General features: G+C 44.5%; 1 protein-coding gene and 1 pseudogene across 5 annotated transcripts in view; both read right to left on the bottom strand.

The window, feature by feature from the left end:
• The window catches only part of SUSD4 (sushi domain containing 4), a 133064-nt gene that overhangs the window by 41256 nt on the left and 66056 nt on the right, over positions 1-25752 (bottom strand). For all 5 annotated transcript variants that reach the window (XM_044943150.1, XM_044943151.1, XM_006057247.3 and 2 more), the window contains exon 3: positions 16789-17001. In XM_044943150.1, the coding sequence (XP_044799085.1) occupies positions 16789-17001 (213 nt within the window). The remainder of the gene's footprint in view (positions 1-16788; positions 17002-25752) is intronic.
• Positions 143-3763, bottom strand: LOC123333720 (annotated as a pseudogene).

Here is a 25752-nt window from a genome sequence, read left to right as displayed (position 1 = left end):
CCAGCTCTACTTTGGAAAGAACTGGAGATGCACAAACAGCCAACTATGTCTACATGACCGAGCTCCAATTAAGATGCTGGACACCAAGCCTAGGTGAGCTTCTCCAGTTGTCAATACTCAACGTGTATTTTTTTTTTTTTTCTACCAGAACATCACATAAGTTTATTTCAGATGTAACAGCAATGTTAAAATCAACAAGTTTAAATCTTAACCGCACCAAGTAAACTTAGCTATTTAAGTATTTTTAAAGTTATTCCCTCCAAAAAACTGAGGAAGCTTTTCTTTTCCACCCCACATTCCACGGTTTCCCAATAGTTAGTTCTATTTTTGGAGGACTCTGAATTGACAAGTAAACTGCTTTGGGGATATTTCAGAACTTCTTTCCCCAAATGAAAACTAATCTGGACAAATTATATATTGCATAGATTTCTCTGCAGATTCTTTTCTTTAGAACCTAAATGTAATTACCATATAATTTTACCTATTTGCCCCACAGAAAAAAACTATCTTCCCCCAAAAATACGATGGGTACATCTTGTGATCTTCTAGTTAATAGAATTATTTTACCTCAATGATAATTATCGTATTTCAAAATAACCAACTCAACATGGGACATTATTTCAGTCTTTACTGACTTCTAGGCACATGAAAGTGTACCTAGCTTCTACCTCTTCTACATCCTCCTCCATAAATGGATGGAATTATTTCATGTAAGTCTGATGTAAGACAATTCACGTTTTACAAACACAACTTAGGTTAAAGTCAGTGACTAGTGTGGAGAAAGAAACACTAAAATGATAGGGAGCCTACACACTCAATTCAAAATTTTAATATTTTTTCCTCCATAAATAATATGTACTTAATTGTCATGAGGCAGCTATTCGGTTTTCATTAACCACATTTAGGGATACATTCATAGGACTGATTAGATAGTCCAGGAGAAATGGTTATAGAAATAGAGGCAGTGTCATCTCACAAAACTCATTTATATATCAAAATCTATTTTGACATCTGAAGTTTACAAATAGACTGAATTCTTCAAACTAATCTTGCCTTCTGTAACTCAAGCATTCTTCTCTTGGCAAGAGCAAGCTGAAGCTTATCCATGAAGGTAAAGGTGCTCAATGCTAAACTTTTCTTCTAAGCTTAGATTTGGACTGCTTAAGAAACTGATACCCAAGAAATCAGCAAGGTCTTTCTACATTTTTACTATCTTAAGATTAGAACTCTATGAACCACTCATCAACTATCTTCCTTTCCTATATTATTCTTGGCACTCAACTAAGATGGTTGAAGTCTTTTGTACCTTGCATTTTCACATTCTCAAATAAGAACTTAAGATTATAAGATGTGCATAAACATTGTGTAAAATAATTTTGTCATTCAATGTATTTGAAGAGATGAAACTTTTACGCCAGAATTCACACAAAAGGATAGATGTTATCAATCAACCTTCTTTTTAAAGTCAAATGACAGAAAATTCAAGCTCTGTGCATTGTTTTAAGTCTAATGAAAACATTTCTTAGGCCACTGGTATTGGCAATGTAGAAAATTTTAAATATTGGAGATGGAATTATGGAGGAAAGCCTGAAAATTTTAGAGGTCTTCTATCTTACAGAAAGTTACTGACCAGTCAAAGCCACTCCCTAAGTGCCAGAAAATGATCTGGCATAAACCAGTCCTGTTGGTACAGGAGGTCACAGTGACATTCACGTTATTAACACTTCTAGACCTCTACTTTTCCCAAGAACAGAAGCAATGTGTTTAACAATTCCCCCTCCCCCAAATCCTTAAACTCAGTATATAGGCACAGAATGTAAGCAAATCTGGGATGTTCTCCAACAGATAAGCAATAGCACAGCTATGTTATTCTCAAAAATACTGTCTAGATATTCTTTCCTCTAAAATCAAATGCTCAGTGGCCACACTTCTAACAGTCTGCGTTATCTGACATTAAATGCATTTATTGTGCCACAAATCCATCTAAGCTTCCGTTTAGGTATTTTTTTGTATGTCCAGGAGACAATACCTACTTCAGGTTTATTTAAGGGCACTGACCTATAAAGGACACAACTCCATATTAAAGGTCTGACCAACTACTGTGTGTTTACTGAAGAAAAACAACAGAAAAAAAAAAGCAGATCACAACAAACCTCTTTAGGTCAGTTAAAGGCCATATCTCTAGCTGGGATATTAAAAAAAAATGAATCTCACCAGCCCATATGCTAAAAGATAATGCCACTAGTAACAATCAACAGCAGGAAAAACAAACCTGCTAAGCACCAGCCCACTCATTAGCAAAAAGCAGTTTAACTCACATACTGAGACCAAAGTCTAATACTACTGATTCAAACTGTCCCACCCACCTTCAGCCACCAGCAAGGAAGGAAGAAATAACTGCTTAACAGAACAAAATAAGCTTAGTATTTCTTACAAGGATAACAATGGCCCAACTCCTGAGATAATACTCAGAAGGACAAAAGGTGGAGTGAAGGCAATGTATAGGGATTAGTATCCCACAAAATCTTTAAAAACCCAAAGTACCACAAACACACTAAACTTGTCTAAGAGTTAGAGAACAAGATATTGCTGCTCCTTCTTTTTGTCCTTTGAAATATACAATATTTTGTAGGCTCTGCCCTTCAATGTGAAAGCAGGACATTAAAAAAAAAAATGGAAATTGACACTCAAATTTTTGGGACCATATATATCTTAACTGTGAAACTAAACCGATCTATACCTTCTTCCTACAATCAAACCACCTCACAAAAATAAGAAAACTAAAACAATCCAAACATGATTAATAAGTCCTTAAAAGTTTAAAACTTTTAGAGGAAAGGGAAGCAAGTTTTGAAAGGAGGAAAAGTAAGAACAAGGAAGGGGGAAAGTTTTAAAAGAAAGGAGGGGCGGGGAAATCAATGGGCCTCTCTTTTATTTGGTGACAAGCAAGTGCAAGAAAGTTCATCTGTAATTTGTTCAGTTGTCTGTCTTTTGCACATCTGCGTTCTGGCCAGAAGGGACTTTGAGGTTTTTCTGCAGCATGTGAGCATCTACAGGCTCTATCCTTTTATAGTAGTTCTTCTTTGTCTCAATAATCTCAAAGCCAAACTTTCTGTAGAAGTCAATTACAGACTCATTGCTGATCTGGACATGCAGATAGATGTTGTCAAAAGTGCCATCTTTTTCACAGATGTTTAAGACATGATTTAACATTTTAGTTCCAGTTCCTAGCCTTCAGGATGGCGCCAGACAGCCTAGTGTCATGATGTAAAGTCGCCTCTGATTCTGTGAATGATCCACCCTACAGCACACTGCACCCACTGCGATATCATTGAAGTAGGCAAGTTTTGCTAGTTCGCCAACCTCCAACACATCCTTGTAGAACTTGTCATTGTAGCTGACTGGAAAGATGACCTGGTTTAATCTCTTCAGCTGTTTAATATTGTGTGGTGTCACATCTCCCAGGTCGATCCGGCCTTTCATCTTCCCCGCCTGCTGAGGCCGTTGTTACCGCCGATATCAACGCCCTTGTCGTCACCGCCCTGAGCTCTCCGGGCTCTCAGCTCGGGCCACTCAACCCCACAAGCCGGCCTCCTCGCCTAAGGCAAGGAGCTGAGCGGGTGACGGAGGCCGCGAGGGTTTAGCGCGGCCCTGCGTCTCCGGAGGGAGCGGAGGTGCCTCCCGCCGCCGCGCTAGTGCAGCAGCTTCTCCACACGTGCACACGGGGAACTCGCCTCCCGCCCGCCGCCGCGCTATCTCAACGTGTATCGACACACACTGTTGCTGGGGAACAGGCCCTGTGTGTACAGCTCACTGGGAGAGAAATACTAAAAGCTCATGCCTGGTTCCTCCTGGACCTGTGTGCCTCTCTTCCTAGATAATGTTAATCTGTGTCCTTTCACTGCCATACATCATAATCGTGAGTATCATCAGTCCTTCTGTGAATTACTGAACCTGAAGATGGACTTGGGGACTTCTAAACTTGTGACTGGGTTCAGAGTGATAGTCTTGGGGACCCTTGAACTTGCAGTTGGTTACAGAGGTGATGGTGGTTTGGGGGGAGTCCCCAAAACCTTGTATCACAACACCCTTTTTTTAACTTACTATTTATTAACACCCCTCAGAATCACAGGTGTGTATCCGTGGTGTTCCACATCGCTACTATTCTACAAAACTCCTGCTCCATGCAGTAGTGCTTAGAGAACTGTTCTGACCACCATCATTTACTTGGAATAGAATCAACTGCAGCTAATGATGTCATCATAAACCAGCAACATGAGAAAAGTAGAGGCAAGGGTTGGTGCTATTCAGAAAATAGATGACTGGAGACAGTGGGTTCTTCATTGAAAAGGGGCACCACCATGTGGGTAGCTTCGCTTTGGGAGCAGGGCTAGCTCAGACTGTTTCTTTCTCCTTTGTAGGATATTGACTCTTAGAAAAACAGAAGACACACCAGGACAGGGTACTCAAGACCACGTGGCTCTCAGCTGAATGTTAAAGTGGAATTATCAGGAGGCCATCCTTAAAACCGCTGAGAAGAAGGCACACGGAAGAGAACTGCATGGAGTCATGTTATTATAAACAAGCATGTTTCTTGTACTTTGTGTTTTCCTTTGATCTAGAGATTAGTATATTTTATTTATTTGTGGTGGAAAAAGGCAATTAGTATCTGTTATTTAAAGTATTTATATTTAACACTTGGATAGTAATTCTTTCTACAGAAAGAATTCTTAGGGGTCCACTCTGAAGGACTCAGACCATTATACATGTCTTTTAAGCATACATAGAAAATTTACAAAACTTGACCATACTGGGGCCATAAAACAAGAACACATTTCAAAAGGCTGAGACTATAGAGTGTGTTTTCTGGTCACAGTGAAACAGAATTGAATACAGCCATCCCTCAGTACCCATGGGGCACTGATTCCAAGTAAGACCTCCTCCCCCACCCCATGGACACCAAAATCCACAGATGCCCACATCTCTTATACAATATGGTGAAGCATTTGTATACAACCTACACACAACCTCCTGTATACTTCAAATCATCTCTAGACTAATACAATGTAAATTACATGTAAATAGTTGCAAATAATAATATGATAATATAAAAAGCTAAGTAACATAATGCAAGAAGATATTTTTAGCACATACAAACAATGTAGGGCTTGTATTCAGTACATATTAAAAACTCAGTATAAATACAAATCAATGAGAAAAAGACAACTCAGTAGATAAATGGGCAAGTGAATTGAACAGGCACTTCATAAGAGAGGATAACAAGGTGTTCAATAAATATACAAAAAGGTGTTTAACTTCCTACTCACCAGGGAAACCACAAGCTACCACTAAATACCCACCGGTGTCTAAAATACTGATAATGCAAGTGTCGGCAAGGAGTAACTGGGATTCTCACCCTCTGTCGCGGGAGTGTAAATTGGCACAACCACTTTGGATAATGGCAGTACCTATTAACACTAAAATACAGATATATCCTACAATCCAGCATGTTCAATCATAGGAGTATATCCAACAGAACGTGGATATATATATATAGTCACCAAGAGGTATGTTCAAGAATGTTCACAGCAGCCCTATTTGTAACAGATCCAATTGGAAAAACATTAAATTTTCATTAACATCAGAGTGTTAAAATATTGTCTATTCATATAACAGAACACGATGTAGCAATGCCAATGAACAAACTATAGCCACATGCCATAACATGCATGGGGGCTTCCCTGCTGGTCCAGTGGCTAAACCTCCAAGCTCCTAATGCAGGGGGCCCAGGTTCGATCTGCAGTCAGGGGACTAAATCCCACAAGGTGCAACTAAGATTCTGCATGCTGCAGCAAAGGTCAACGATCCCATGTGTGGCAGCTAAGACCCAGCACAGCCAAATAAGTAAATAAATATTTTTTAAAAATAATACATGCATGACTTTTACAAACATAAAGTAGAAGTCCAACATAAAATTATACTTACTTTATAATTCCATGTATATAAACTCAACACTAAGACAAAAGTAAGTTAAGCTTAAAATAGTACCATTTTTAGGAATGCATCAATTCAGTTTAGGTCAGTTTAGTCGCTCAGTCATGTCTGACTCTTTGCAACCCCATGAACCGCCGCACGCCAGGCCTCCCTGTCCATCACCAACTCCCGGAGTCCTCCCAGACCCATGTCCATCGAGTCGGTGATGTCATCCAACCATCTCATCCTCTGTCGTCCCCTTCTCCTCCTGCCCTCACTCTTTCCCAGCATCAGGGGCTTTTCCAATGAGTCAGCTCTCCGCATCAGGTGGCCAAAGTATTGTAGTTTCAGCTTCAACATCAGTCACTCCAATGAACACCCAGGACTGATCTCCTTTAGGATGGACTAGTTGGATCTCCTTGCAGTCCAAGGGACTCTCAAGAGTCTTCTCCAACACCACAGTTCAAAAGTATCAATTCTTCTGCACTCAGCTTTCTTTATAGTCCAACTCTCACATCCATACATGACCACTGGAAAAACCATAGCCTTGACTAGATGGACGTTTGCTGGCAAAGTAATGTCTCTGCTTTTGAATATGCTATCTAGGTTGGTCATAACTTTCCTTCCAAGGAGTAAGTGTCTTTTAATTTCATGGCTGCAATCACCATCCACAGTGATTTTAGAGTCCAGAAAAATAAAGTCTGACACTGTTTCCACTGTTTCCCCGTCTATTTGCCATGAAGTGATGGGACCAGATGCCATGATCTTAGTTTTCTGAATGTTGAGTTTTAAGCCAACTTTTTCACTCTCCTCTTTCACTTTCATCAAGAGGCTCTTTAGTTCTTCTTCACTTTCTGCCATAAGGGTGGTGTCATCTGCATATCTGAGGTTATTGATATACTTCCAGACAAAGTGATTACCATGGGAAATGATCACCATGATTCAGGGAAGGGGTTATCTCAGAGAGGCAGAGGGGAGGCAGCGACTGGAAAGGGGCTTCTGGGATACCAGTGAATGCTCTACAGCTTCACCTGGATAATCATGACAAGAGTGTTTGATTTGTGATAACTCACTGAACTGTTTGGTTCTATATGAATCTCTCTCTATATGTTATATTTTATGAATTTTAAAAGGTTAAAGAAACAACAACAAAATTAATCCAGAAAGAGGAGTAAGGGAATTCACTGTAAAGGCACTGATCTTTCCCAGCTACACTGGGAGCTTCTGGGCCTGACAGATAATGCTTACCAGAATTTTGGGAAATGAACGACTAAACATCTTGGGGTGACATTTAAATTTCCAAAAGCATAAAACTTTAATTATTTTCTAGAAACTATTTTCTTTTAAAAAAACCTTTGAGGTCTCTTTCCACCTTCCAGAGGTAGACTATATTTTCAACAATGAAATGATAGAAGCACTTGGTTGTCAGAGCTGAGCTCACAAGAAAAATAAAAGAATGTCATTCAAATACCAGTCTCATGGGCTGAGGACTTTTGGAAATTCTAACCTACATCTTGATGTTCAACTTGTGGAGTGCCTATGGCAAATATCTCAAGGTGTGCTCTGAGGCCTGCCAGCATGAGGATCTCCTGGAGGTGCCTGCTAAATTCAGATTCCTAATGCATATAAATCTCTAAGAGGAGGTCTGGTGAGGTGCATTTCTAACACACACTTTGGGCAATTCCCATGAAGTCAAAGTTGAGAACCACTGCTTCATGGATACACAAAGTGATTGACTAGCAGAGGCTGGCTCACATTTAACAAGTCCCCACCCATCCTTAGCAGCTATGTCAGACAAATGTAGTAAAGAATAGAATCCTATCTGAGCAGCTGGAAGGCAGCTCTGAGCCCAAGGCCTCTCCCTCTGCAGTCAGGTGTGGGATTCCAAAGAGACCTGCATCGTAACAGGACTCTCAAAATGCAGATTGGGGAGCCACGGTCATCCCCAAACCACTCAAGAACCACAGGAGGGGAAATTAACTTGGTCTGGGATGGGTTTGGAAGGACACCCGTGGGGGTTGCCCTGTGTTTTTCACAGGCAGCCAACCTAATTCTGGGTAATATCTGCTGCAAGCTTGTGAAAAACTGGCCTTCTAGAGAATCTTGCTGATCGACTTGGTGTTTGAGGTTGTGAAACATGATTTGAAAACAATCATTTTGTGACCATTACACATGATCTGACAAGGCTGTGTACACATATGGATGTTCCGCATTTGCCGAATAATTCTGTGGCTTAAATCAAGTTCCTACTCCCATGGCACCTGTAAGAGAGGGCGAACTGCAGCACTCGCACGACACGCGAGATGAGGGCAGGCAGCTGGTAAAGTCTGCCAGGATTCGGATTTTCCCTCTGCACTTCCAGGGGGCTCAGCTGTGCAGGCTTGTCTGTGGCGGTCCAGCCATCCTCTTGCAACAATGATAACTGATCATTTCTGTGATTTATCTTTGCTGCATGTGCCCCCATCTGACCTGACCTTACTTGCTCTGGATTTTGTTTTTCCTTTCAAGTCATGACCACATTTAAGTTAAAAAAAATCTCTTAAAGAACAAAAACTGAAACTCACACTGAAACCACAAAGGAGGGAGGGTAGGAAAGCAGTGACTTCTGTTACCAGAAGCATAAATAAGAAATGGCAGTGGTCCTGGAGACAGAGAGAGGCAGCCCTCTGCTCCTTCCCATCTTAGAAGACAGAAAATGAGAAGAGATTATCTTAGGGGAAGACATGCAAATACTTGCCCTTGTGGGCACTGCCTGCTGTTTCTGATAACCCATGTCCAAGGCAACAAGAAAGAAATTTTGGATGATAGAAAATGTACGTGAGAAGAAAAGGATCCTAAATAAAACATTTTGAAAGCATCCATCTGTTTGGGGGAAGTTTCTGGAGCTGGAAGACAACTTACCTTAATATAGGAGTAACTGTAAAAAAGAAGTATGACTATCTTGCTTTTGAAAACTGCCTGCACCCTACAGTTTCACTGAATAAAGGAGTTATCTGCCATCTTTACTGCCAGCTTTAGCTCATGAGTCAAGTTGAATTTTTTAATCAAAAATGTATAATGTAATAATACTACTTAAACTCACATTGCACCTTTTACCCAGGAAACGCAAAGAACCTTCTTAACATCAAATTATTAATCTCATAGCAATCCTGGTTAGATCTATGCGAGTCAAATACTTTAGCAAGTACTTAAAAATAATGTTTGCTTAGTGAATTCATCTATTCCCCCCCTCTGCAAGGAGCTGGGGCAGAGAAAGTTTCAGCATGGGGACACAGCAGGTGGGTGCAGGGACAGCGCCCTCGTGCTCTCTGTGACCTTCAGCCACAAGCAGACAATGTAGGTGATCGAGATAAAGAAGGGCAGGTGGCAGTGGTAGCTGAAATCACCCTGGGAGCTTTTAACCATGTTTGAGCTCCCATTGCCCAGAACCACCAAAATAGAATCTCCTGGAGAACATTCCAGACACTGTTATTTCTAAAAGTTCCCCAGGTGATGCTGATTTGCAGCCTGGGTTGCACACCACCGGGATGGTGGAAAGAGCACTGAACCAGGAGTCAGGATGCTGGTTCTAATCCTGGTTTATTTGCCAGGTGACTTGTGTAAGTCGCTTAAACTCTATGGGCTTTAGTTTCTTTTCTTTTTTAGTAACTTCTTTCTCGGGGGTGGGGAGCTACACAACTTGAGGGATCTTAGTTCCCTAACTAGGAATTGAACCTGGGCCTGCAGCAGTGAAAGCACCAAGTCCTAACCACTGGACTGCCGGGGGATTCTCAGCTTTAGTTTCCTTGTTTATAAAAGCACAGCCCCGTGGCCAAGGGATGAGAGAAGACAGGAAGGAAGCAGCCACAGGAAACAACGGCCATTGCACTGGGGCCTGCCTTGCCCGCCTCCTGCAGGAGAACCACCTGCTTGGACTGGCTGGTAATACATGGTGCTATCTACTGTGGGAGCTGGTCATCACATGCTCATGTGTCATCTGTACCCTCATCTCCCTCTAGATGGAGGGACCTTGCCCTCCAGAAGCACTGAGAGGCCAGATGAGGTTGCTCTAAGGGTTGTCGGGCAAAGCTCTCAGGTACCACCGGGGCCCCAGGGCTGCAGGTCCAACCAGACCATCCTGCCAGGGGCTTCGCTGGTCCTTCTCAAAGTGAGGAAAGCCATCCCAAGGGGGGATGTCCTTACAGGGGCAGCGGTTCACGGGCTACACTAACATGTGCTTTAAGCGGTGCTTTTGTCTCCTGCTTTACTCTAGCCAATCACAGAGTGGGGGCATCCTGGGAAAGCTGCCTGCTCAGCAAGCTGGTTCTCAAACCAGTGGCAGTTGATGGACCTCAGCTCTCAGCATCATGGTCCCAGGGTCATTCAGAAGAGCCACAGTGGGTTCAAGCTGGTCTGGAATGTGCTCTGGAAGACTCTCACTTGAACAGGCCAACTGCCTGCGAGAACCCAAATCCTTTTTATTTGCTTGGTATGGGTCTATCTGAAATTTACCAATGCGATCATTAACTATTCGCAGAGCTGCTCAAGGGAGAAGGTGAGGGGAAAAGAGAAAGGTCCCTTCTACCTTGAAGAGGAGAGGTCTGAGAAGAAGTCCTCAATTATGAGAGCCCTCTGCAAAGAAATGTTTGTCCGCTGGTGTAGCTGCTACCTCCCTGGGCACATGCTCGGGAGGAGGAAACTCAAAGGAGACAAGAAACAGGTGTGTTTCTGCACACTATGCAATCTACCTCCAAGGATGCTCCACAGACACCCTGAATCCACTCAGAAGCTCAACTTCCGGGTCTGGCTTTAAACGATGTCCCAGACACTCTCCCAGGAAAGAGACTCAGAGGGAAGAGGGATTTAGGTGCTACGGGACATCTAGGTAATGGTCTCTAACCCTACCCAGGAACTGCACACAATTATTTAGTTAGCACTCTTGGGAAGTTAGTTCAGTTTAGTTCAGTCACTCAGTCATATCCGACTCTCTGAAACCCCATGGACTTTGGTCATAGCTTTTCTTCCAAGGAGCAAGTGTCTTTTAATTTCATGGCTGCAGTCACCATCTGCAGTGAATTTAGAGCCCAAGAAAATAAACTCTGTTATTGTTTCCCCATCTATTTGTCATGAAGTGATGGGACCAGATGCCATGATCTTAGTTTTTTGAATGTTGAGTTTTTAAGCCAGCTTTTTCACTCTCCTCTTTCACTTCCACCAAGAGGCTCTTTAGTTCCTCTTCACTTTCTGCCATAAGTGTGGTGTCATCTTCATATCTGAGGTTATTGATATTTCTCCCGGCAATCTTGATTCCAGCTTGTGCTTCTTCCAGCCCAGCATTTCCCATGATGTACTCTGCACATAAGTTAAATAAGCAGGGTGACAATATACAGCCTTTATGTACTTCTTTCCCTATTTGGAATCAGTTTGTTGTTCCATGTCCAGTTCTAACTGTTCCTTCCTGACCTGCATACAGACTTCTCAAGAGGCAGGTCAGGTGGTCTGGTATTCCCATCTCTTTAAGAATTTTCCAGAGTTTGTTGTGATCCACACAGTCAAAGGATTTAGCGTAGTCAATGAAATAGAAGTAGATGTTTTTCTGGAATTCTCTTGCTTTTTCTATGATCCAATGGATGTTGGCAATTTGATTTCTGGTTCCTCTGCTTTTTCTAAATCCCAGCTTGAACATCTGGAAGTTCTCAGTTCATGTACTGTTGAAGCCTCATTTGGAGAAATTTGAGCATTATTTGCTAGCGTGTGAGATGAGTGCAATTGTGTGGTAGTTTGAAAATTCTTTGGCATTACCTTTCTCTGGGATTGGAATGAAAACTTTTTCCAGCCCTGTGGCCACTGCTGAGTTTTCCAAATTTGCTGGCATGTTGAGTGCAGTACTTTCACAGCATCATCTTTTAGGATTTGAACTAGCTCAGCTGGAATTCCATCACCTCCACCAGCTTTGTTCATGGTGATGCTTCCTGAGGCCCACTTGACTTCGCACTCCAGGATGTCTGGCTCTAGGTGAGCGATCACACCATCGTGGTTAAGTTCTTTAAGTGATTAAGGTAGTTAGTTCTCTAGTTAGTTCTCCAGGGAACTAGATGCCGCATGCTGCAACGAAAGATTCCACATGCCACAACAAAGACTGAAGATCCTGCATGCTGGAACTAAGACCCAGCACGGCCGAAAACAAAACAAAAAAACTTCTGTCCAGCTAGCATAACCAGTACCACAAGAAATGAGATGTATCGTGTGTATCCAGCTGGGCCAAGGGGTGGTCAAGTAATGACACATTTCCATTAATATTGATAATAAATAGGTTTGGGCAACACATAGACTGATTCTTCTCCGCTCCTCCCATATGATATTTATACATAATACAAATGGATTTGAATTCATTTTATTTTGGTTTCTTTGGGATGTTTATTTTTATTTTTTTTATTTTTAAATATTTATTTATTTGGTGGTGCTGGGTCTTCGTTGTGGCATGCATGATCTTTAGTTGCAACATGTGAGATATAGTTCTCTGACCAGGGATCAAACCTGGCCCCCCTGCATTGGGAGTGCTGAGTCTTAGCCACTGGACCACCAGGAAGGTCCTAGGATGTTTATTTTTTAATAAACTACTTCTTCACAAGGTGCAAAAAACCACAGTCTGAATTGCCACAATACTGACCCCACCTCTTTTAAAGCTTTCAGGACAGGACAGTGTGTATCTATGTCCTGATTTGACATGTGTTGTATAAGTGTCAAGTGAATTTACGCAAAGTCAATCTGATTTTACCTACACTTTTTCTTATGAAATGTGGGAAAGGGATGTATTAGCTTACTGTGTCAGCAGCCCTGTGCCGACAGGGAGTATTTTCAGTGCTTTGCCAACCCCACGGTCCCCTCTCCACATATGGTCACCTCCCCTGCTCCCTGGACCATAAGTATCTTCACCCCTACTCAGGGACATGAAGGTTTTCATCTTACAGAAGCAGCTTGGAGAAGCAGAGATATCTCTTAGGCTGGAGGCTTTGGATTCCAGGGATTCCCTGGTGGCTCAGACAGTAAAGCATCTGCCTGCAATGCGGGAGACCTGGGTTTGATCCCTGGGTTGGGAAGATCCCCTGGAAAAGGAAATGGCAACCCACTCCAGTACTCTTGCCTATAAAATTCCATGGATGGAGGAGCCTGGTGGGCATACAGTCTATGCGGTCACACAGTCAGACACGACTGAGCAACTTCACTTCACTTCACTTTGGATTCCAGAAAATTAATTCATTGCCTATATTATCAGTTCTGTGAGTCCAAACGTCTATAAGAGAGTTTGCTTGGAATAAACCACTTAAACTGGAGTAAAGTGAGAGAAGGAGATGACTGGTACATGTGGCAGGGTGAAGTGGAGCATAAAAGAGGGAATCTGAGTGAATGCACAAGAAAATATTTGCCTTAATACCACCTTGCTTCTGTAGAGCACTTTACTGCTATAAAGCATTTCAATGCATTTGAACTTATTTTTCAAAATCTGTGTCTCAGGCAGAACTGGCTGACAGCTGAGAAGATTCGAAGGAGTCCAGCTAACAGTGATAAGACCTGGGCTAGAACAGATGTGTCCCTAAATAGCCATTTAAGTCTGGGAAGACTCTTGGCTTCTCTGAGACTCAGTTTCCCTATTGATTGAACACTAAATTAGAATGAGGGCTTGAATTTCTGATTTCTATGAGTCCCTTCAACTCTGAATGTTGATGATGTCATTTGGTGTAACAATGTGTTTTTGCATAGCTGATTAAAACAGGAATTTTGTGATGCAAGAAGTTAGACATAACCTTGTAGAAGAAAAAGTACTGGCTTAGAACTAGTTACAAATCGCAGCTTACTCACCAGCTATGTGACTTTGACAAAGTGAGTAAACTCTGGGCCTCAGTTTCCTAAACAGGAAATAAGGACAATGAGACTTGCCTTGCAGGGCGACTGCACATGTTAGATGAGATAGTGAATCTGAACATACTTCCAAACTCTAATGACCTATAAAAATGTGATCATGTATTACTGTTATCACTATTACCAGTACACACACAAAAATCCATTAGCTCTCTAAGAATTACCTGACAAGGGAAAACAAATGAATTAAGCAGCTGTTACTATTCACCCAGCATAAATCCTAATCAGAGAGTAAAGGCCATTTACAAACCAGGGGGAAAAAAGTCTGGCTCCTTCCCTCCTCTCTGACATCCATGGAATAGACTTCTATGCACCCCTTGCCCCAGTAAGCCTCATACAGAAGGCTTAGGACATTAACAATGAGGATTCTCTCCATGGCAAGGGCAAAGAAAGTAATCTCCTTATACAGATCTTTCAAAGACCAACAAAAATCAACATTTATATTAAAAATAATCATACCATCATACTTAGAAAGGAAACACCCTTTCTTCCAAACTTTGTATTATGTTTAGAGTGCAACATCAGCTAGCAATGAGGAGTCCTGGACTGTCCTGTGGAAACATCTGATCATATTCTGAGATGCTGAAGCTGAAGATCTAATACTTCAGCCACCTGATGCGAAGAACTGACTCCTTAGAAAAGACTCTGATGGTGGGAAAGATTGAAGGCAGGAGAAGGGGATGACAGAGGATGAGATGGTTGGATAGCATCACTGACTCGATGGACATGAGTTTGAGCAAGCTACGGGAGTTAGTGATGGACAGGGAAGCCTGGTGTACTGCAGTCCATGGGCTAGCAAAGAGTTGAACACGACTAAGCAACTGAACTGAACAGAACTGAATAAAACAGCTGACTCTTCTCTGCCATCCCCATGTACACAGCCCCTCTCCTATGTGTGGGGCTACGTGTTAAGGGTTATGCATGCTGACCTATATGATAGAAGTCTCTACTCCAATGTGATTTTTCACTCCCTTTCTTGGAATTACTATGTATTATATTGCTACATACAAGGTTGGAAAGAAGCTCATCTAAAAAGGGATACAATTTTTTTTTCCCCCAGGATGACCAAGTAACAGAGGGCCTTTAACTTTGGGCAATATTCAGAAAATCTATTGGTTTTCTTTGTTCTCTGATGTTTTTGAGTTTTTCCGGGTTTTAAGTACTGGGTATCTTAGGCCATAGGTTTTAGCAGGAAAGTTTTTACATACAAACTAAATAATTTTTAAAAATTGAAGTATAGTTGATTTATAGCTGCTGCTGCTAAGTTGCTTCAGTCGTGTCCGACTCTGTGTGACCCCATGGACTGCAGCCTACCAGGCTTATCCGTCCATGGGATTCTCCAGGCAAGAACACTGGAGTGGGTTGCCATTTCCTTCTCCAATGCATGAAAGTGGAAAGTGAAAGTGAAGTCGCTTAGTCACGTCCGACTCTTAGCGACCCCATGGACTGTAGCCTACCAGGCTCCTCCATCCATGGGATTTTCCAGACAAGAGTACTGGAGTGGGGTGCCATTGCCTTCTCCCAGTTGATTTATAATATAGTGTTAATTTCAGGTGTACAGCAAAGTGATTGCTATATATGTATATTCTTTTCAGATTCTTTTCCATTATAAGTTATTATCAGATATTGAATATAACTTCCCGTGCTATATGGTAGATCTTTATTGTTTATTTTACATATTAAATCAACTTTTTCAAATAAGCTTTTAATTAATAGAATGTTAAAGAAACCACAACTTGCCTGGACTGTATTGAAGGGGAAAAATAAATTTACTTTTAACATTTTTAATTCTTCATAGTAATTTTGGTTTTTAAAAAAATCTTGAAAATAAAAGCAAAGATAGCAAGTAAACACTTTAAGACTAAGACACTACCATACCCATCCTTCATAATTTCCATAAGGAGGAGCATAATAGATATTTGATCAATGCTTGTCAAATTAAATTATTTTAAAAGTTTCATAAAGAAGATATACACTAAATGAGAATAAGAGTTTACAAAACATTATTATAAAAGCTCCATTTGAAAATAAAATCAATAATGGTGTTAAGAGAAAGTGAAACCCACTTCTAATGAACTTGATGAAATACAAGTTCTATGCCTCATGGAAATTTGGAGCTAGAATTAACTCTTGATTCATGCCTATTCCTACGTCAACCTCGCTGATCATCGGAGATATATAAGCCACAATTTGGCATTCCAATTAGTTAAACTCAATGCATTCTTTTAAATTCTAAAAGTATCTTCACAGAGTAAAAACAAAGAAGCAAAAATACACACACACACACACACACACACATATATATATACACGAAGTGTTTCAACCAAAAGACCTGGGGATAACTGCTAGAAGTAAATGAATATATTGTCATGATCGATAAATTTAGGGATAACTACTGGAGATAAATATCTACCTTATCAATGTATCATTGCTTGCCACAGTCCTTTCTTTCCTTAAATGAATCATGTCTAATGCAGGACTGATAAGGAGTAATTGATTTAATCCTCTGAGTAACATGCATCTTCTGCATCATTATATACAGTTTGGGCTCAAGATATTTACTGCATTTTTTATTGAGTAACATGGAAATGGGTGCTGAGTTGGCAGTTCGATAATAAATGGCCCTCATGTTATCTGAGTTGCTCTTTTGCATTGACAAAAATGGCGATAAATTGGCTTGTAATTGAGACACAGAAGGAAAACGATTACTCCTGATGCTGAGATGCATTTATCCCATGCCCCAGCCCTTCCTGAGCACGCATGCTCCTCCATCAGCCTGCTGGACCACCCCTGAAACAGAGAGCAGCCCAGGGAACTGGTCCCTCTGGCACACAGCCTCGGTACCCCCGCGGCCACAAGCTGACCACGGGAGCAGCTTCCATGAGGTAGGGGTGGGGGTGGAAGGGACCACTTTACCTTCCTGCACACAGATGGGTTTGTCACTCGGGATCCAGCCTAGGGTTCCGTTTAGATGCTTCATACACAGTCTCTTTGTAGAGCCCTTCAGTTTGAATCCGTCTTGGCAGTGAAAACGGGTGACAGAGCTTTCAAAGAAAACCCCTCCGCTGGGCGTCCTGAAGCCATTCTCGGGGACGCCGGGGTCCGCGCACACCTGAAGGTCATCGAACCCTACATGGACAGAGAGAAGAAAAGATTCCTCTGAATACACTCTCTGGATTCCGAGGGCCTTCTAGGATAAAGAGCGGATACTGTCGTCTTTCCAATGCTGTGGGTCACCAAACTCCAGCAACAGAAAAACCAAGAATATAAATATTCTAGCACACGTTACAGGCTGCTTTTTGCTCTTTGCTTAGAAAAGCACTCATCAGTGATTTCAGTTCCACCGTCAAGTCAGCCCTTCAAGAAAATTCTAGAAGTAGGGAACTGAGGAAAAGTAAATCACAAAAAGCACTCAAAGCGGTAAATGTCACAACTGAAGTATAAAATGCAGAAGAGAGCTGAGGAGGGAGAGGTAGTCAGGGAAGGGGGAGATGGAATCAGAGCCCAGTATTGAAGGACCGGTGAGACCCCAAGGATGGAACCACCTTCGTGGAGGGAGGCACAGGGGAACGGCACACGTGATGGTCCAGCGGGGAGACCTCTGCAGGTGATGCCTGCAGAGCAGCAGGTGGCCAACAGCGATACAGGGCTTGCAGAAGAGGCAGGCTGGGGATGCCCACGTTCCCTTGCCTGCTGCCCTCGCCCTCATCGGCCAGTTCTGGACCATGTTCCTCATCCTCTGGGAGGCCTTCCTTATCCCCACTCCCCCCAACCTGCCCCTTCTTTGTTCCACTCCTGTAATGTGATCATAGGCTTGTGCTGAATTATTGGGAGAACAGTCGCCTCATACTCTGGATTATGAGCCCCGAAGGACAAGTTCCGAGATTTCTAACCATGGAATCGATCACAGTCCTGCATAGAACCTGCTCCATAAGTGTTGGATGAGTGAATAAACAGAGTTGGGAAAGAGAGTGGGAGACACACTGGGGTGACCCTAGAAAGCCAGGCTGAGCGAGGAGGCTGGTGTGGAGCCATGGAGCTGGGCAGGGGGTACATGCACACAGGAGGCCCAAAGGATTGATGCTGGAGGGAGTAAGTGGAGGAGAGAGAGCTAGGGGCACAGCTGGGAGAGCCAGGCAATGGTGTGGGGAAGACATGGTGGGCCTGAGCGCACAGAGAGTGCTGGAGGCAGCAAGCGGGCCCCCAGAGTTCAAGACATCCTGGTTCAGGGGCCTGATGTGGGGTAAGGGACGAAGGCCGATCCTTGAAACAAACGTGGATGATGTGAGCTCGCTGGCAGAGACCAAGGTTAAGGAAGGGTGCTCTGTGTGCCCACCACTCAAAGGGAAGGGATGACAGAGACACAGAGAACTCTAAACTCCTGTGGACCATGGAGGCCTTCTACTTCACTCTCTTACAGAATCCTTACTGAATAAGTTCCCAGAACAAATATGCGAAACTCCATTGGGACAGGGGTTGGGGTGCCCATCCATCCCCGCCCCCAGGGCAGCTGATGGTCCCCGAGGTGGGAGAGGGTCAGCCACAGCCTGGGCCACCTTAGAAAACCCAGTCCAGACCCAGAGGCAGCATCACTGGAGCCCTTGGAGGATTTACCTGATTTCCAGGTCATGCCCAGATGCCGGCCTCAGGAGACATCTGATCCGCTGCGACAGCTGGACTTGCAAAATGCTCTCAGCTGGTAGGTGATTTTCCCCATCCCAACTTTCACAGGCTCATGAAGGACTCACCTGTGGTCCTCACCAACTGACCTTGTGACCCCGGACACCCTGCCAGCACCACTGGGTTGAAAGCCACATGGCACGGGAGGGGCCACAGTGACAGGGTGTCCAGAAGCCACGACATGTTCCCTCTGCAGAGAGCACAAGGCTGTGGACCAAGTGGGAAGCCAAGGAGGAAGGCAGGGAAGGCAACAGCAGCCACATCTGACTCCACTACATCTTTTCAGTGGGAGCAGCTCTGATATTTTATTGAACAGAAGGAAGGTGCTTTGACAAAGGAGACACCACCCAGCCTCAGCGCCACTCACACGCAGCCGCAGCTCTGCCCCGCTGTGAGCACTCTACAGCACATGGTGTGCTCCAGGCCAGTGGAGGGTGACGATTAATACCCATCTGGGCGAGGGCAATAAAGTACCAGCAGGTCGCTAAGTGATGGCTTCATGTTTTTATTTCAAAGGAAAAGTAGTTTGTCAAGTGTTTCCCAAGTGATGAAGGTTTCCTTCCAAGTCTGGCCATCACAGGGTGGGTTCTTTAAATGTACATCCATCTCGGTATTGAGGTGCCAGCTAGCAGTGCTGGAATTCCATCCCAGCCTAGAAAGCCCAGAAGCAGGAACATTCAGAAACCTGAGTGGTCTGGACACCTTCTGGCAGGCTGTGGGTGAAAGTCATTCTGACTCACATGCTGTAAGTCAAAGAGAAGCTGCATCCGATGGTGGGTAAGAGGAGGGGACAGGCCTCCAGAAGACCTGGAGCTGAAACCTCACAGCTGACCAGACACCAGCCAGTGAGAGTGAGGAAAGGCGCTCGCGGGGAGGTCAGAAGCCACTGAGTGCATTTCAGGGAAGAGGTGGTTCTGTCGGGCTGGGGCAGGGTGACTGACTGCACAGGTGGAGCCCTGTGCGGGGTGGAGGGAGGGCAAGAGACGCTGGCTGCAGATCATGAAAGACTGTGCGTCTTAGCTAAGGGTTTGGACTTGATGAAGGGGTGAGGGATGGGGTTGTGGGAGAGCTTTGAACAGTGACATGATCGGAATCAGATCTGCAGTTTTGAATGATCTTTCTTGTACCCATATGGAGGGCTGACTGATGCAGACCAAGCTGGAGGCAGGAAGCTCATCAGAAGCGCCTCCCAGGCCTCCAGCTGCACCTCAGGAGCAAGAGGGCAACTTTGTAAAAGGACATTCACTGACCCAGGCTGTCTGGCTGGGGTGGGCCAGGAAGTCTTGAGTTTTAGAAAGCTGTCCCAGCGATTATGAGACAGCCAGCCCCACACCTGCCTGAGGACCAGCAACTAAGGACTGTGGGATTTCAAGTCTTGAGCTGCAACCGGATGGGAAACCAGGAGTTGGAACCAAGGTGGAGGCAATGGAAGAGCGAGGCCAATGGGCAACAATAAGGACACAGACTCACAAAAGCTGTGACCCACTGGATGGAGGACGGGGTCAGGGGAACGAGGTAAAAGAGAGGCATCTAGGGAAACTCCCAGATTCTGATGCTGATGATGGAGTAGATGGTGGGGCCCTGCACGTGGACTGGGGAGGCAGGGAGTTTGAGCTCTCACAGGGTAGCGGGGACACCCAGGCAGGCACGTCTGCTGAGTCTGAAGCTCCACGGTGCCCTGGGTTGGACATTTGGGCATGGGCAGGCAAGCTGTTCTGGGAACAAACACAGTGTAAAAGGAGGTACAGCCCAGGCACCCACAGAGGACCCTGGGAATCCAGGGCCATGGAGAAGGAAGACCTGACTGCGTTATGCAAGCGAGGGAAGGGAAGGAAGGAATGGGCAGCAGCGTCAACCACCACCCACAGACCCGCTTTCTGAGTCTGAGAAGCATCCACTGGCTGGAGACTGGGACACTGGGACCAGAGCCCAGGCGGCTTCAGGGACAGGGAGGAACTGTCCTGGGGGAGGGTGCCTGCCTGCTGATGTTTGAACGGGGTGGGGTGGGTGACAGTAAGCATGGGTTTCTCTTTCCAGATGCTTGGTGTGAACAAAAGAGCATAAGGTGGGAGTTATCCTGGGATCAGGGTCAAGGGAGGGGTTTTAATTGTAATAAAATTTGAAGATGAAAGAGATTCCAATATGTCTCTACATAGTAGGGAGAAAGAAAAAAGGCTGTGGGTTGGGGAGGGGAGTAAAGGGGAGGCAGGTGGGGTGAGTTCTCCTCACCTGAATGTGGGTGGGAAGAGAACCTGAACCACTGAGGCAGGAAGGAGAATTGTGCCAGAACCTCCAATGAGGTATGCACGTACCCCATAATGTGCTCATCCTCCAGGACTTAACAGCATCTCCCTCTGGGAGCCTTCCTTCTTCCTTCAGAGTCTGAATAGGAGGCCTCTGTTCCCATCTAGGCACCTGGGCTGTCCTCACTTGGAGTGGCCCTTGCCTTGTTATCACTGGTCTACTGAGCTGTCTCTCCCACTGGGCTGTGAACTCCTAGAAGGGGTAGATGGGATCTTAATCTTCACCTCCTCCTATAGTGAGTGTGGGCATTTCACAAGAGCTGCTAGTGAAAGATGGGTGGCTGGCTGGCTGGATGGATGGACGAACAGATGGAGAGGATAGGTGAGGGGGGGGGTGGGCAGAAGAGAGCTGGGTGGTGGGACCTCCCTGGCAGTCCAGGGGTTAGGACTCCATGCTTCCACTGCAGGGGGCATGGGCTTGACCCCTGGTTGAGGAATTAGCACGGCCAAAGAAAAAACATATGTGAGTAGAAGGATAGAAGATAGGTGGGTGGGTGGATGGAGGGAGTCACATGTTCTGCTGGACTCAGGCAAAGGTCCCTAACCCATCCCACCAAAGTCATACCAATCGCTCTGATAGTCCCAGAGGTTTTGTATTCAACAGACAAGGCAGGTGTGAAAGTTGTCCCCCAGCACAGACACACTCCCAACACCCTCTCACCTTCCTCTCTCCTCCCAGCCTGAGAAGACTGCATCCCTTATATTTTCATAATCTTCTTCCAGTCCACATCCTCAAACACCTGAGCCCTTCTCCTCTGTCTCCACTGTAAAGTCTAAGGTAGGTTTACACTAAGGATTTGATGGAGACATCCGTGCCTCCCCCACCCAGCACACACACACTTCTTGGCCAATCACCCCTTGCTCATAAATGAGCCATGCCGCCTGCTGAGTCCTAGGCACAGATGCCTTAGCCTCTCACACTGCCCTGTCCTGGGCCACAAAGCTATTCTCTCTCAGAGAAGGGCAGATCATTCAAGCGAGAGCTGAAGATGCAGTCCTGACCCATTGGGAAAATGACCCCTGCTCTCATAAGAAAGTGATGAGGGTGTCATGGAAATGACAATGGAGAATGGCAGAATTTCCCAATGACTCCGACTCTGTGCTCTCTCTGTACTTGTTCTTTCCTTTCAAAAAAGGACATTCCCACCACTTTCTCTGCTTTCACACCACCACAGCTAGCCTCGGGCTGTGCTCTGTGCCTGGGACAGCGCTGATGACCAGGAGGCTGTTGGCCCTGGGATCCAGCCCTTGGCACAGAAGAGGGAAATCAGTACAACTGGTAAAAAGAGAGGGATCAGAAAATGAGATGGTATAAGAAGAAAATATTCTTCATTTTGGACAACTAATCCCATTGAGCAAGATAGTAATTTTCTACGGCTTGCCACAGCTTCAGATTTCACTTTTCAAATTACCCCCTAGCAGATTGGTTCTCAGCCCAGGTCATTTTTCTGTGGCGCTATTCTCTTAATGTCTTTCTGCCATGTTGATGATCAGCCCCATCAGCTAACACATCCATTAAGGGGGGTGGGCTGCTTTAGGTATTAGGGAAGATGAGAGGAAAATAACTTTAGTGTGAGCCTGCTCAAATAATCTTATCCTAGGAACCATACTCCTAAGGTCCCAATTGCTTTGTCTCCTATTCTTCAAATTCTATGTATGCTTTGGCGCTAAGTAGCCAAAATGTGGAGAAAAGAGTTCACAGAATAATTTCCAATATGTTTCTTTGTGGGGGAAGTGGGAGGAAAAGGGAATGTTCAATTTTAATAAATCCTCAGAAGCTGCATTCCCTAGCAGTCCCTTCTGAATTCTATTCAGAGTGCAACACTTATCTATAAGAGACAGTCTTTGTGATGGTTAGTTTTATGTGTCCACTAGACTAAGCCATGGGATGCCCAGACAGTTGGTCAAACACTTATTCTAGTTGTTTCTGTGAGGGTGTTTCTGGAATGAGATTAACTTTGGCTGGGTAGCCTGAGTAAAGCAGATCGCCCTCCCTAATGTGGGTGGGCCTCACCCAATCAGTTGACGGCTTGGCTATAAAAGGGAGAGGAGACAGAATCCTTGCTCTCCCCTGACTATTCCAGCTGGCACACCCATCTTCTGCAGCCTTCAGACTCAGACTGAGACTGGAGCTTACACCATGGGCCCTCCTGGTTCTCGGGCCTTCACACTCAGACTGGAACTGAACACCCTCAGCTCTCCAGCGTCTCCAGGTGGCCAACTGCAGATCTTGGACTTCCCAGAATCCATACTTATGTGAGCCAATTCCTTAAAGTGCATGCATGTGGTCTCTCTCCTGTGCGTTCTGTTTTCTCCGGAGAACCCAGAATAATGCAGTCTTCCTAAAGGTACTCGTGCACTTTACAAATGTGAGTGACATGAATGCTGACTGTCCCCACACTTCAGGGGAAGCTATTTCTCTCAAAACCCCTGAGTTCAGGGTATAGTGGCCCATTGATGCGGTGGGGTTTGTGAGCCCAGGAACAAGTCAAGGGTAGGATTGTAATTTGGACTCATTCTCAGTGGCATTGAGAGAATTGCCGTCTTCATACACAAAGAAATGCATCCAGCCTCAGTCTCATTACGAGGTCTTGACACTTCTGGTTTGGTTACTTTTGAGTCTGTTGAAACCTACCATACAGTTTTCCTGTGAGCGACAGAAGAGTCTTTGAAAAGAATCATAAAAATGAAAGAGGTGTGAAAAGCAATCTTTTGGCTTATTATAACTGAAAAGTCACATCCTAGAAAGGAAGAGTGTATCAAATGTAGTCAAATCAATTTTGAACTGGGGCTGGGTTTCCATTTCTCTGTAAACTGCTCTATGAGTCTTTGTGGGGAAAGAAACAGGATATAGATGCAAAAATTGATTTTTTATGCATTTATTTAGTGAGAAGGTCCTGAGGCTAGGGAGAAATGGGCATCCCCGCTGAAGTTTAAACTGACACGTTTGCAAATTTTAATTAGAATAGAGAGCAACTCCCAAGCCTCTCCCCCTTGCCACCACCACCACTCCTTAAAGCACCTGCTATCAGTCTCACACAGTGGGCATTAAAATCACCCTGCTGCTGCTGCTAAGTCGCTTCAGTCGTGTCTGACTCTGTGCGACCCCATAGACAGCAGCCCACCAGGCTCCGCCGTCCCTGGGATTCTCCAGGCAAGAACACTGGAGTGGGTTTCCATCTCCTTCTCCAATGCATGAGAGTGAAAAGTGAAAGTGAAGTTGCTCAGTCTTGTCCGACTCTTCACGACCCCATGGACTGAAGCCCACCAGGCTCCTCCACCCATGGGATTCCTCTCTGATCTGACCCCTTTGTCTCCCAGGGGAGGACACCAAGGCCTCAAGTGTGAGTCTGGTCACTCTGATGGCTAATCGCAGAGCTGGAACTAAAACCTGGGTCTCTGACTCACAATCCAGGGCTTCTGTCACTGATGATGCCTTTTCCTGTCATATTTCATATTTGTGAATAATTCAAGCCTTCATGACATTATGAACTCTTTGACGGAAAGAATATGCAAAAGTGTTTCCAAGTCCCCCACATCTATTAAAACAGGACTGAGCCAATAGCAAAGGTGAAATGTTTAATGATTCGGTAAGACACTCTCCTCATGGTTCCCCCAAAGCTGACACCTCCCAGTGCGCAGTCTTAGCATCGACGGGCTGGGAAGCCATTCTTGTTGCCCCCAAACATTCACAAATCCAGACAGTCAGCCACCAGACATCCACTGACCATGACAGGGATCTGTGAATATTTCTGGTGATGAAAGATGCCATTGAGGAGATCATAGCCTAACTCCAGATAGCAGTTTCATAAAATAGAATTGGTCCTGGAGAGTGGAGTGTGTATTGCCCTCAACAGTAAAAGAATAAAAGGAGAAGGGTGTGGGTAAGCTTGAGGAAGTCCCTCTTGACCACGTAAGGGCTTTTTCCCCATTAGATGTGAACATTCCAATTCCAGTTGCCTTGGGCTGAAATCTGTCTTTTTCTCATCATCAACAATGTGGACAAAGTTTCTTTTAAGCCACCTAACTAGTAAAATATCACTGTGCTTCAAAACGCATATTTATACCAAGAAGGAAATCTTTCTGCCCCTTAGAGAAAAATCTTCAAAAAATACCTTTCTTATTTTTAAAGATTCTGAAAGTTTTATTACCTGGGCTTGTTAAATTGTAAGCACAAGCTAAAAGGCGAAGGGAAGGTCTTGAGGCTATGCTGATGAGGGGCCCCTTTGACTATCTCCTTACTGCCAACACACCCCTCACCTTGACCTTCCTCACCGTCTCAAAAATTCCTTGCTCTTAGAACTATCTTGGGTTTCCCAGGTGGCGCTAGTGATAAAGAACCTGCCTGCCAATGGAGACATAAGAGATGTGGGTTCCATCTCTGGGTTGGGAAGATCCCCTGGAGGAGGGCATTGCAATCCACTCCAGGACTCTTGCCTGGAGAATCCCATGGATAGAGGAGTCTGGTGGGCTACAGTCCATAGGGTCTCAAAGAGTTGGACACGACTGAAGCGACTTAGCACTTAGAACAATCTTATTTTAAAAAAAGGGAAACTTCTTACACTGTTGGTGGGAATGCAAACTAGTACAGCCACTATGGAGAACAATGTGGAGATTTATTAAAAAACTCGAAATAGAACTGCCTTATGACCCAGCAATCCCACTGCTGGTCATACACACCGAGGAAACCAGAATTGAAAAAGACACGTGTTCCCCAGTGTTCATCACAGCACTGTTTACAATAGTCAGGACATGGAAGCAACCTAGATGTCCATCAGCAGATGAATGGATAAGAAAGCTGTGGTACATATACACAATGGAGTATTACTCAGCCATTAAAAAGAATACATTTGAATCAGTTCTAATGAGGTGGATGAAACTGGAGCCTATTATACAG

Source organism: Bubalus bubalis, chromosome 5, assembly GCF_019923935.1.
Source record: "Bubalus bubalis isolate 160015118507 breed Murrah chromosome 5, NDDB_SH_1, whole genome shotgun sequence".
NCBI lineage: Eukaryota > Metazoa > Chordata > Mammalia > Artiodactyla > Bovidae > Bubalus > Bubalus bubalis.
This window is presented reverse-complemented; position numbering and strand designations above follow the sequence as displayed.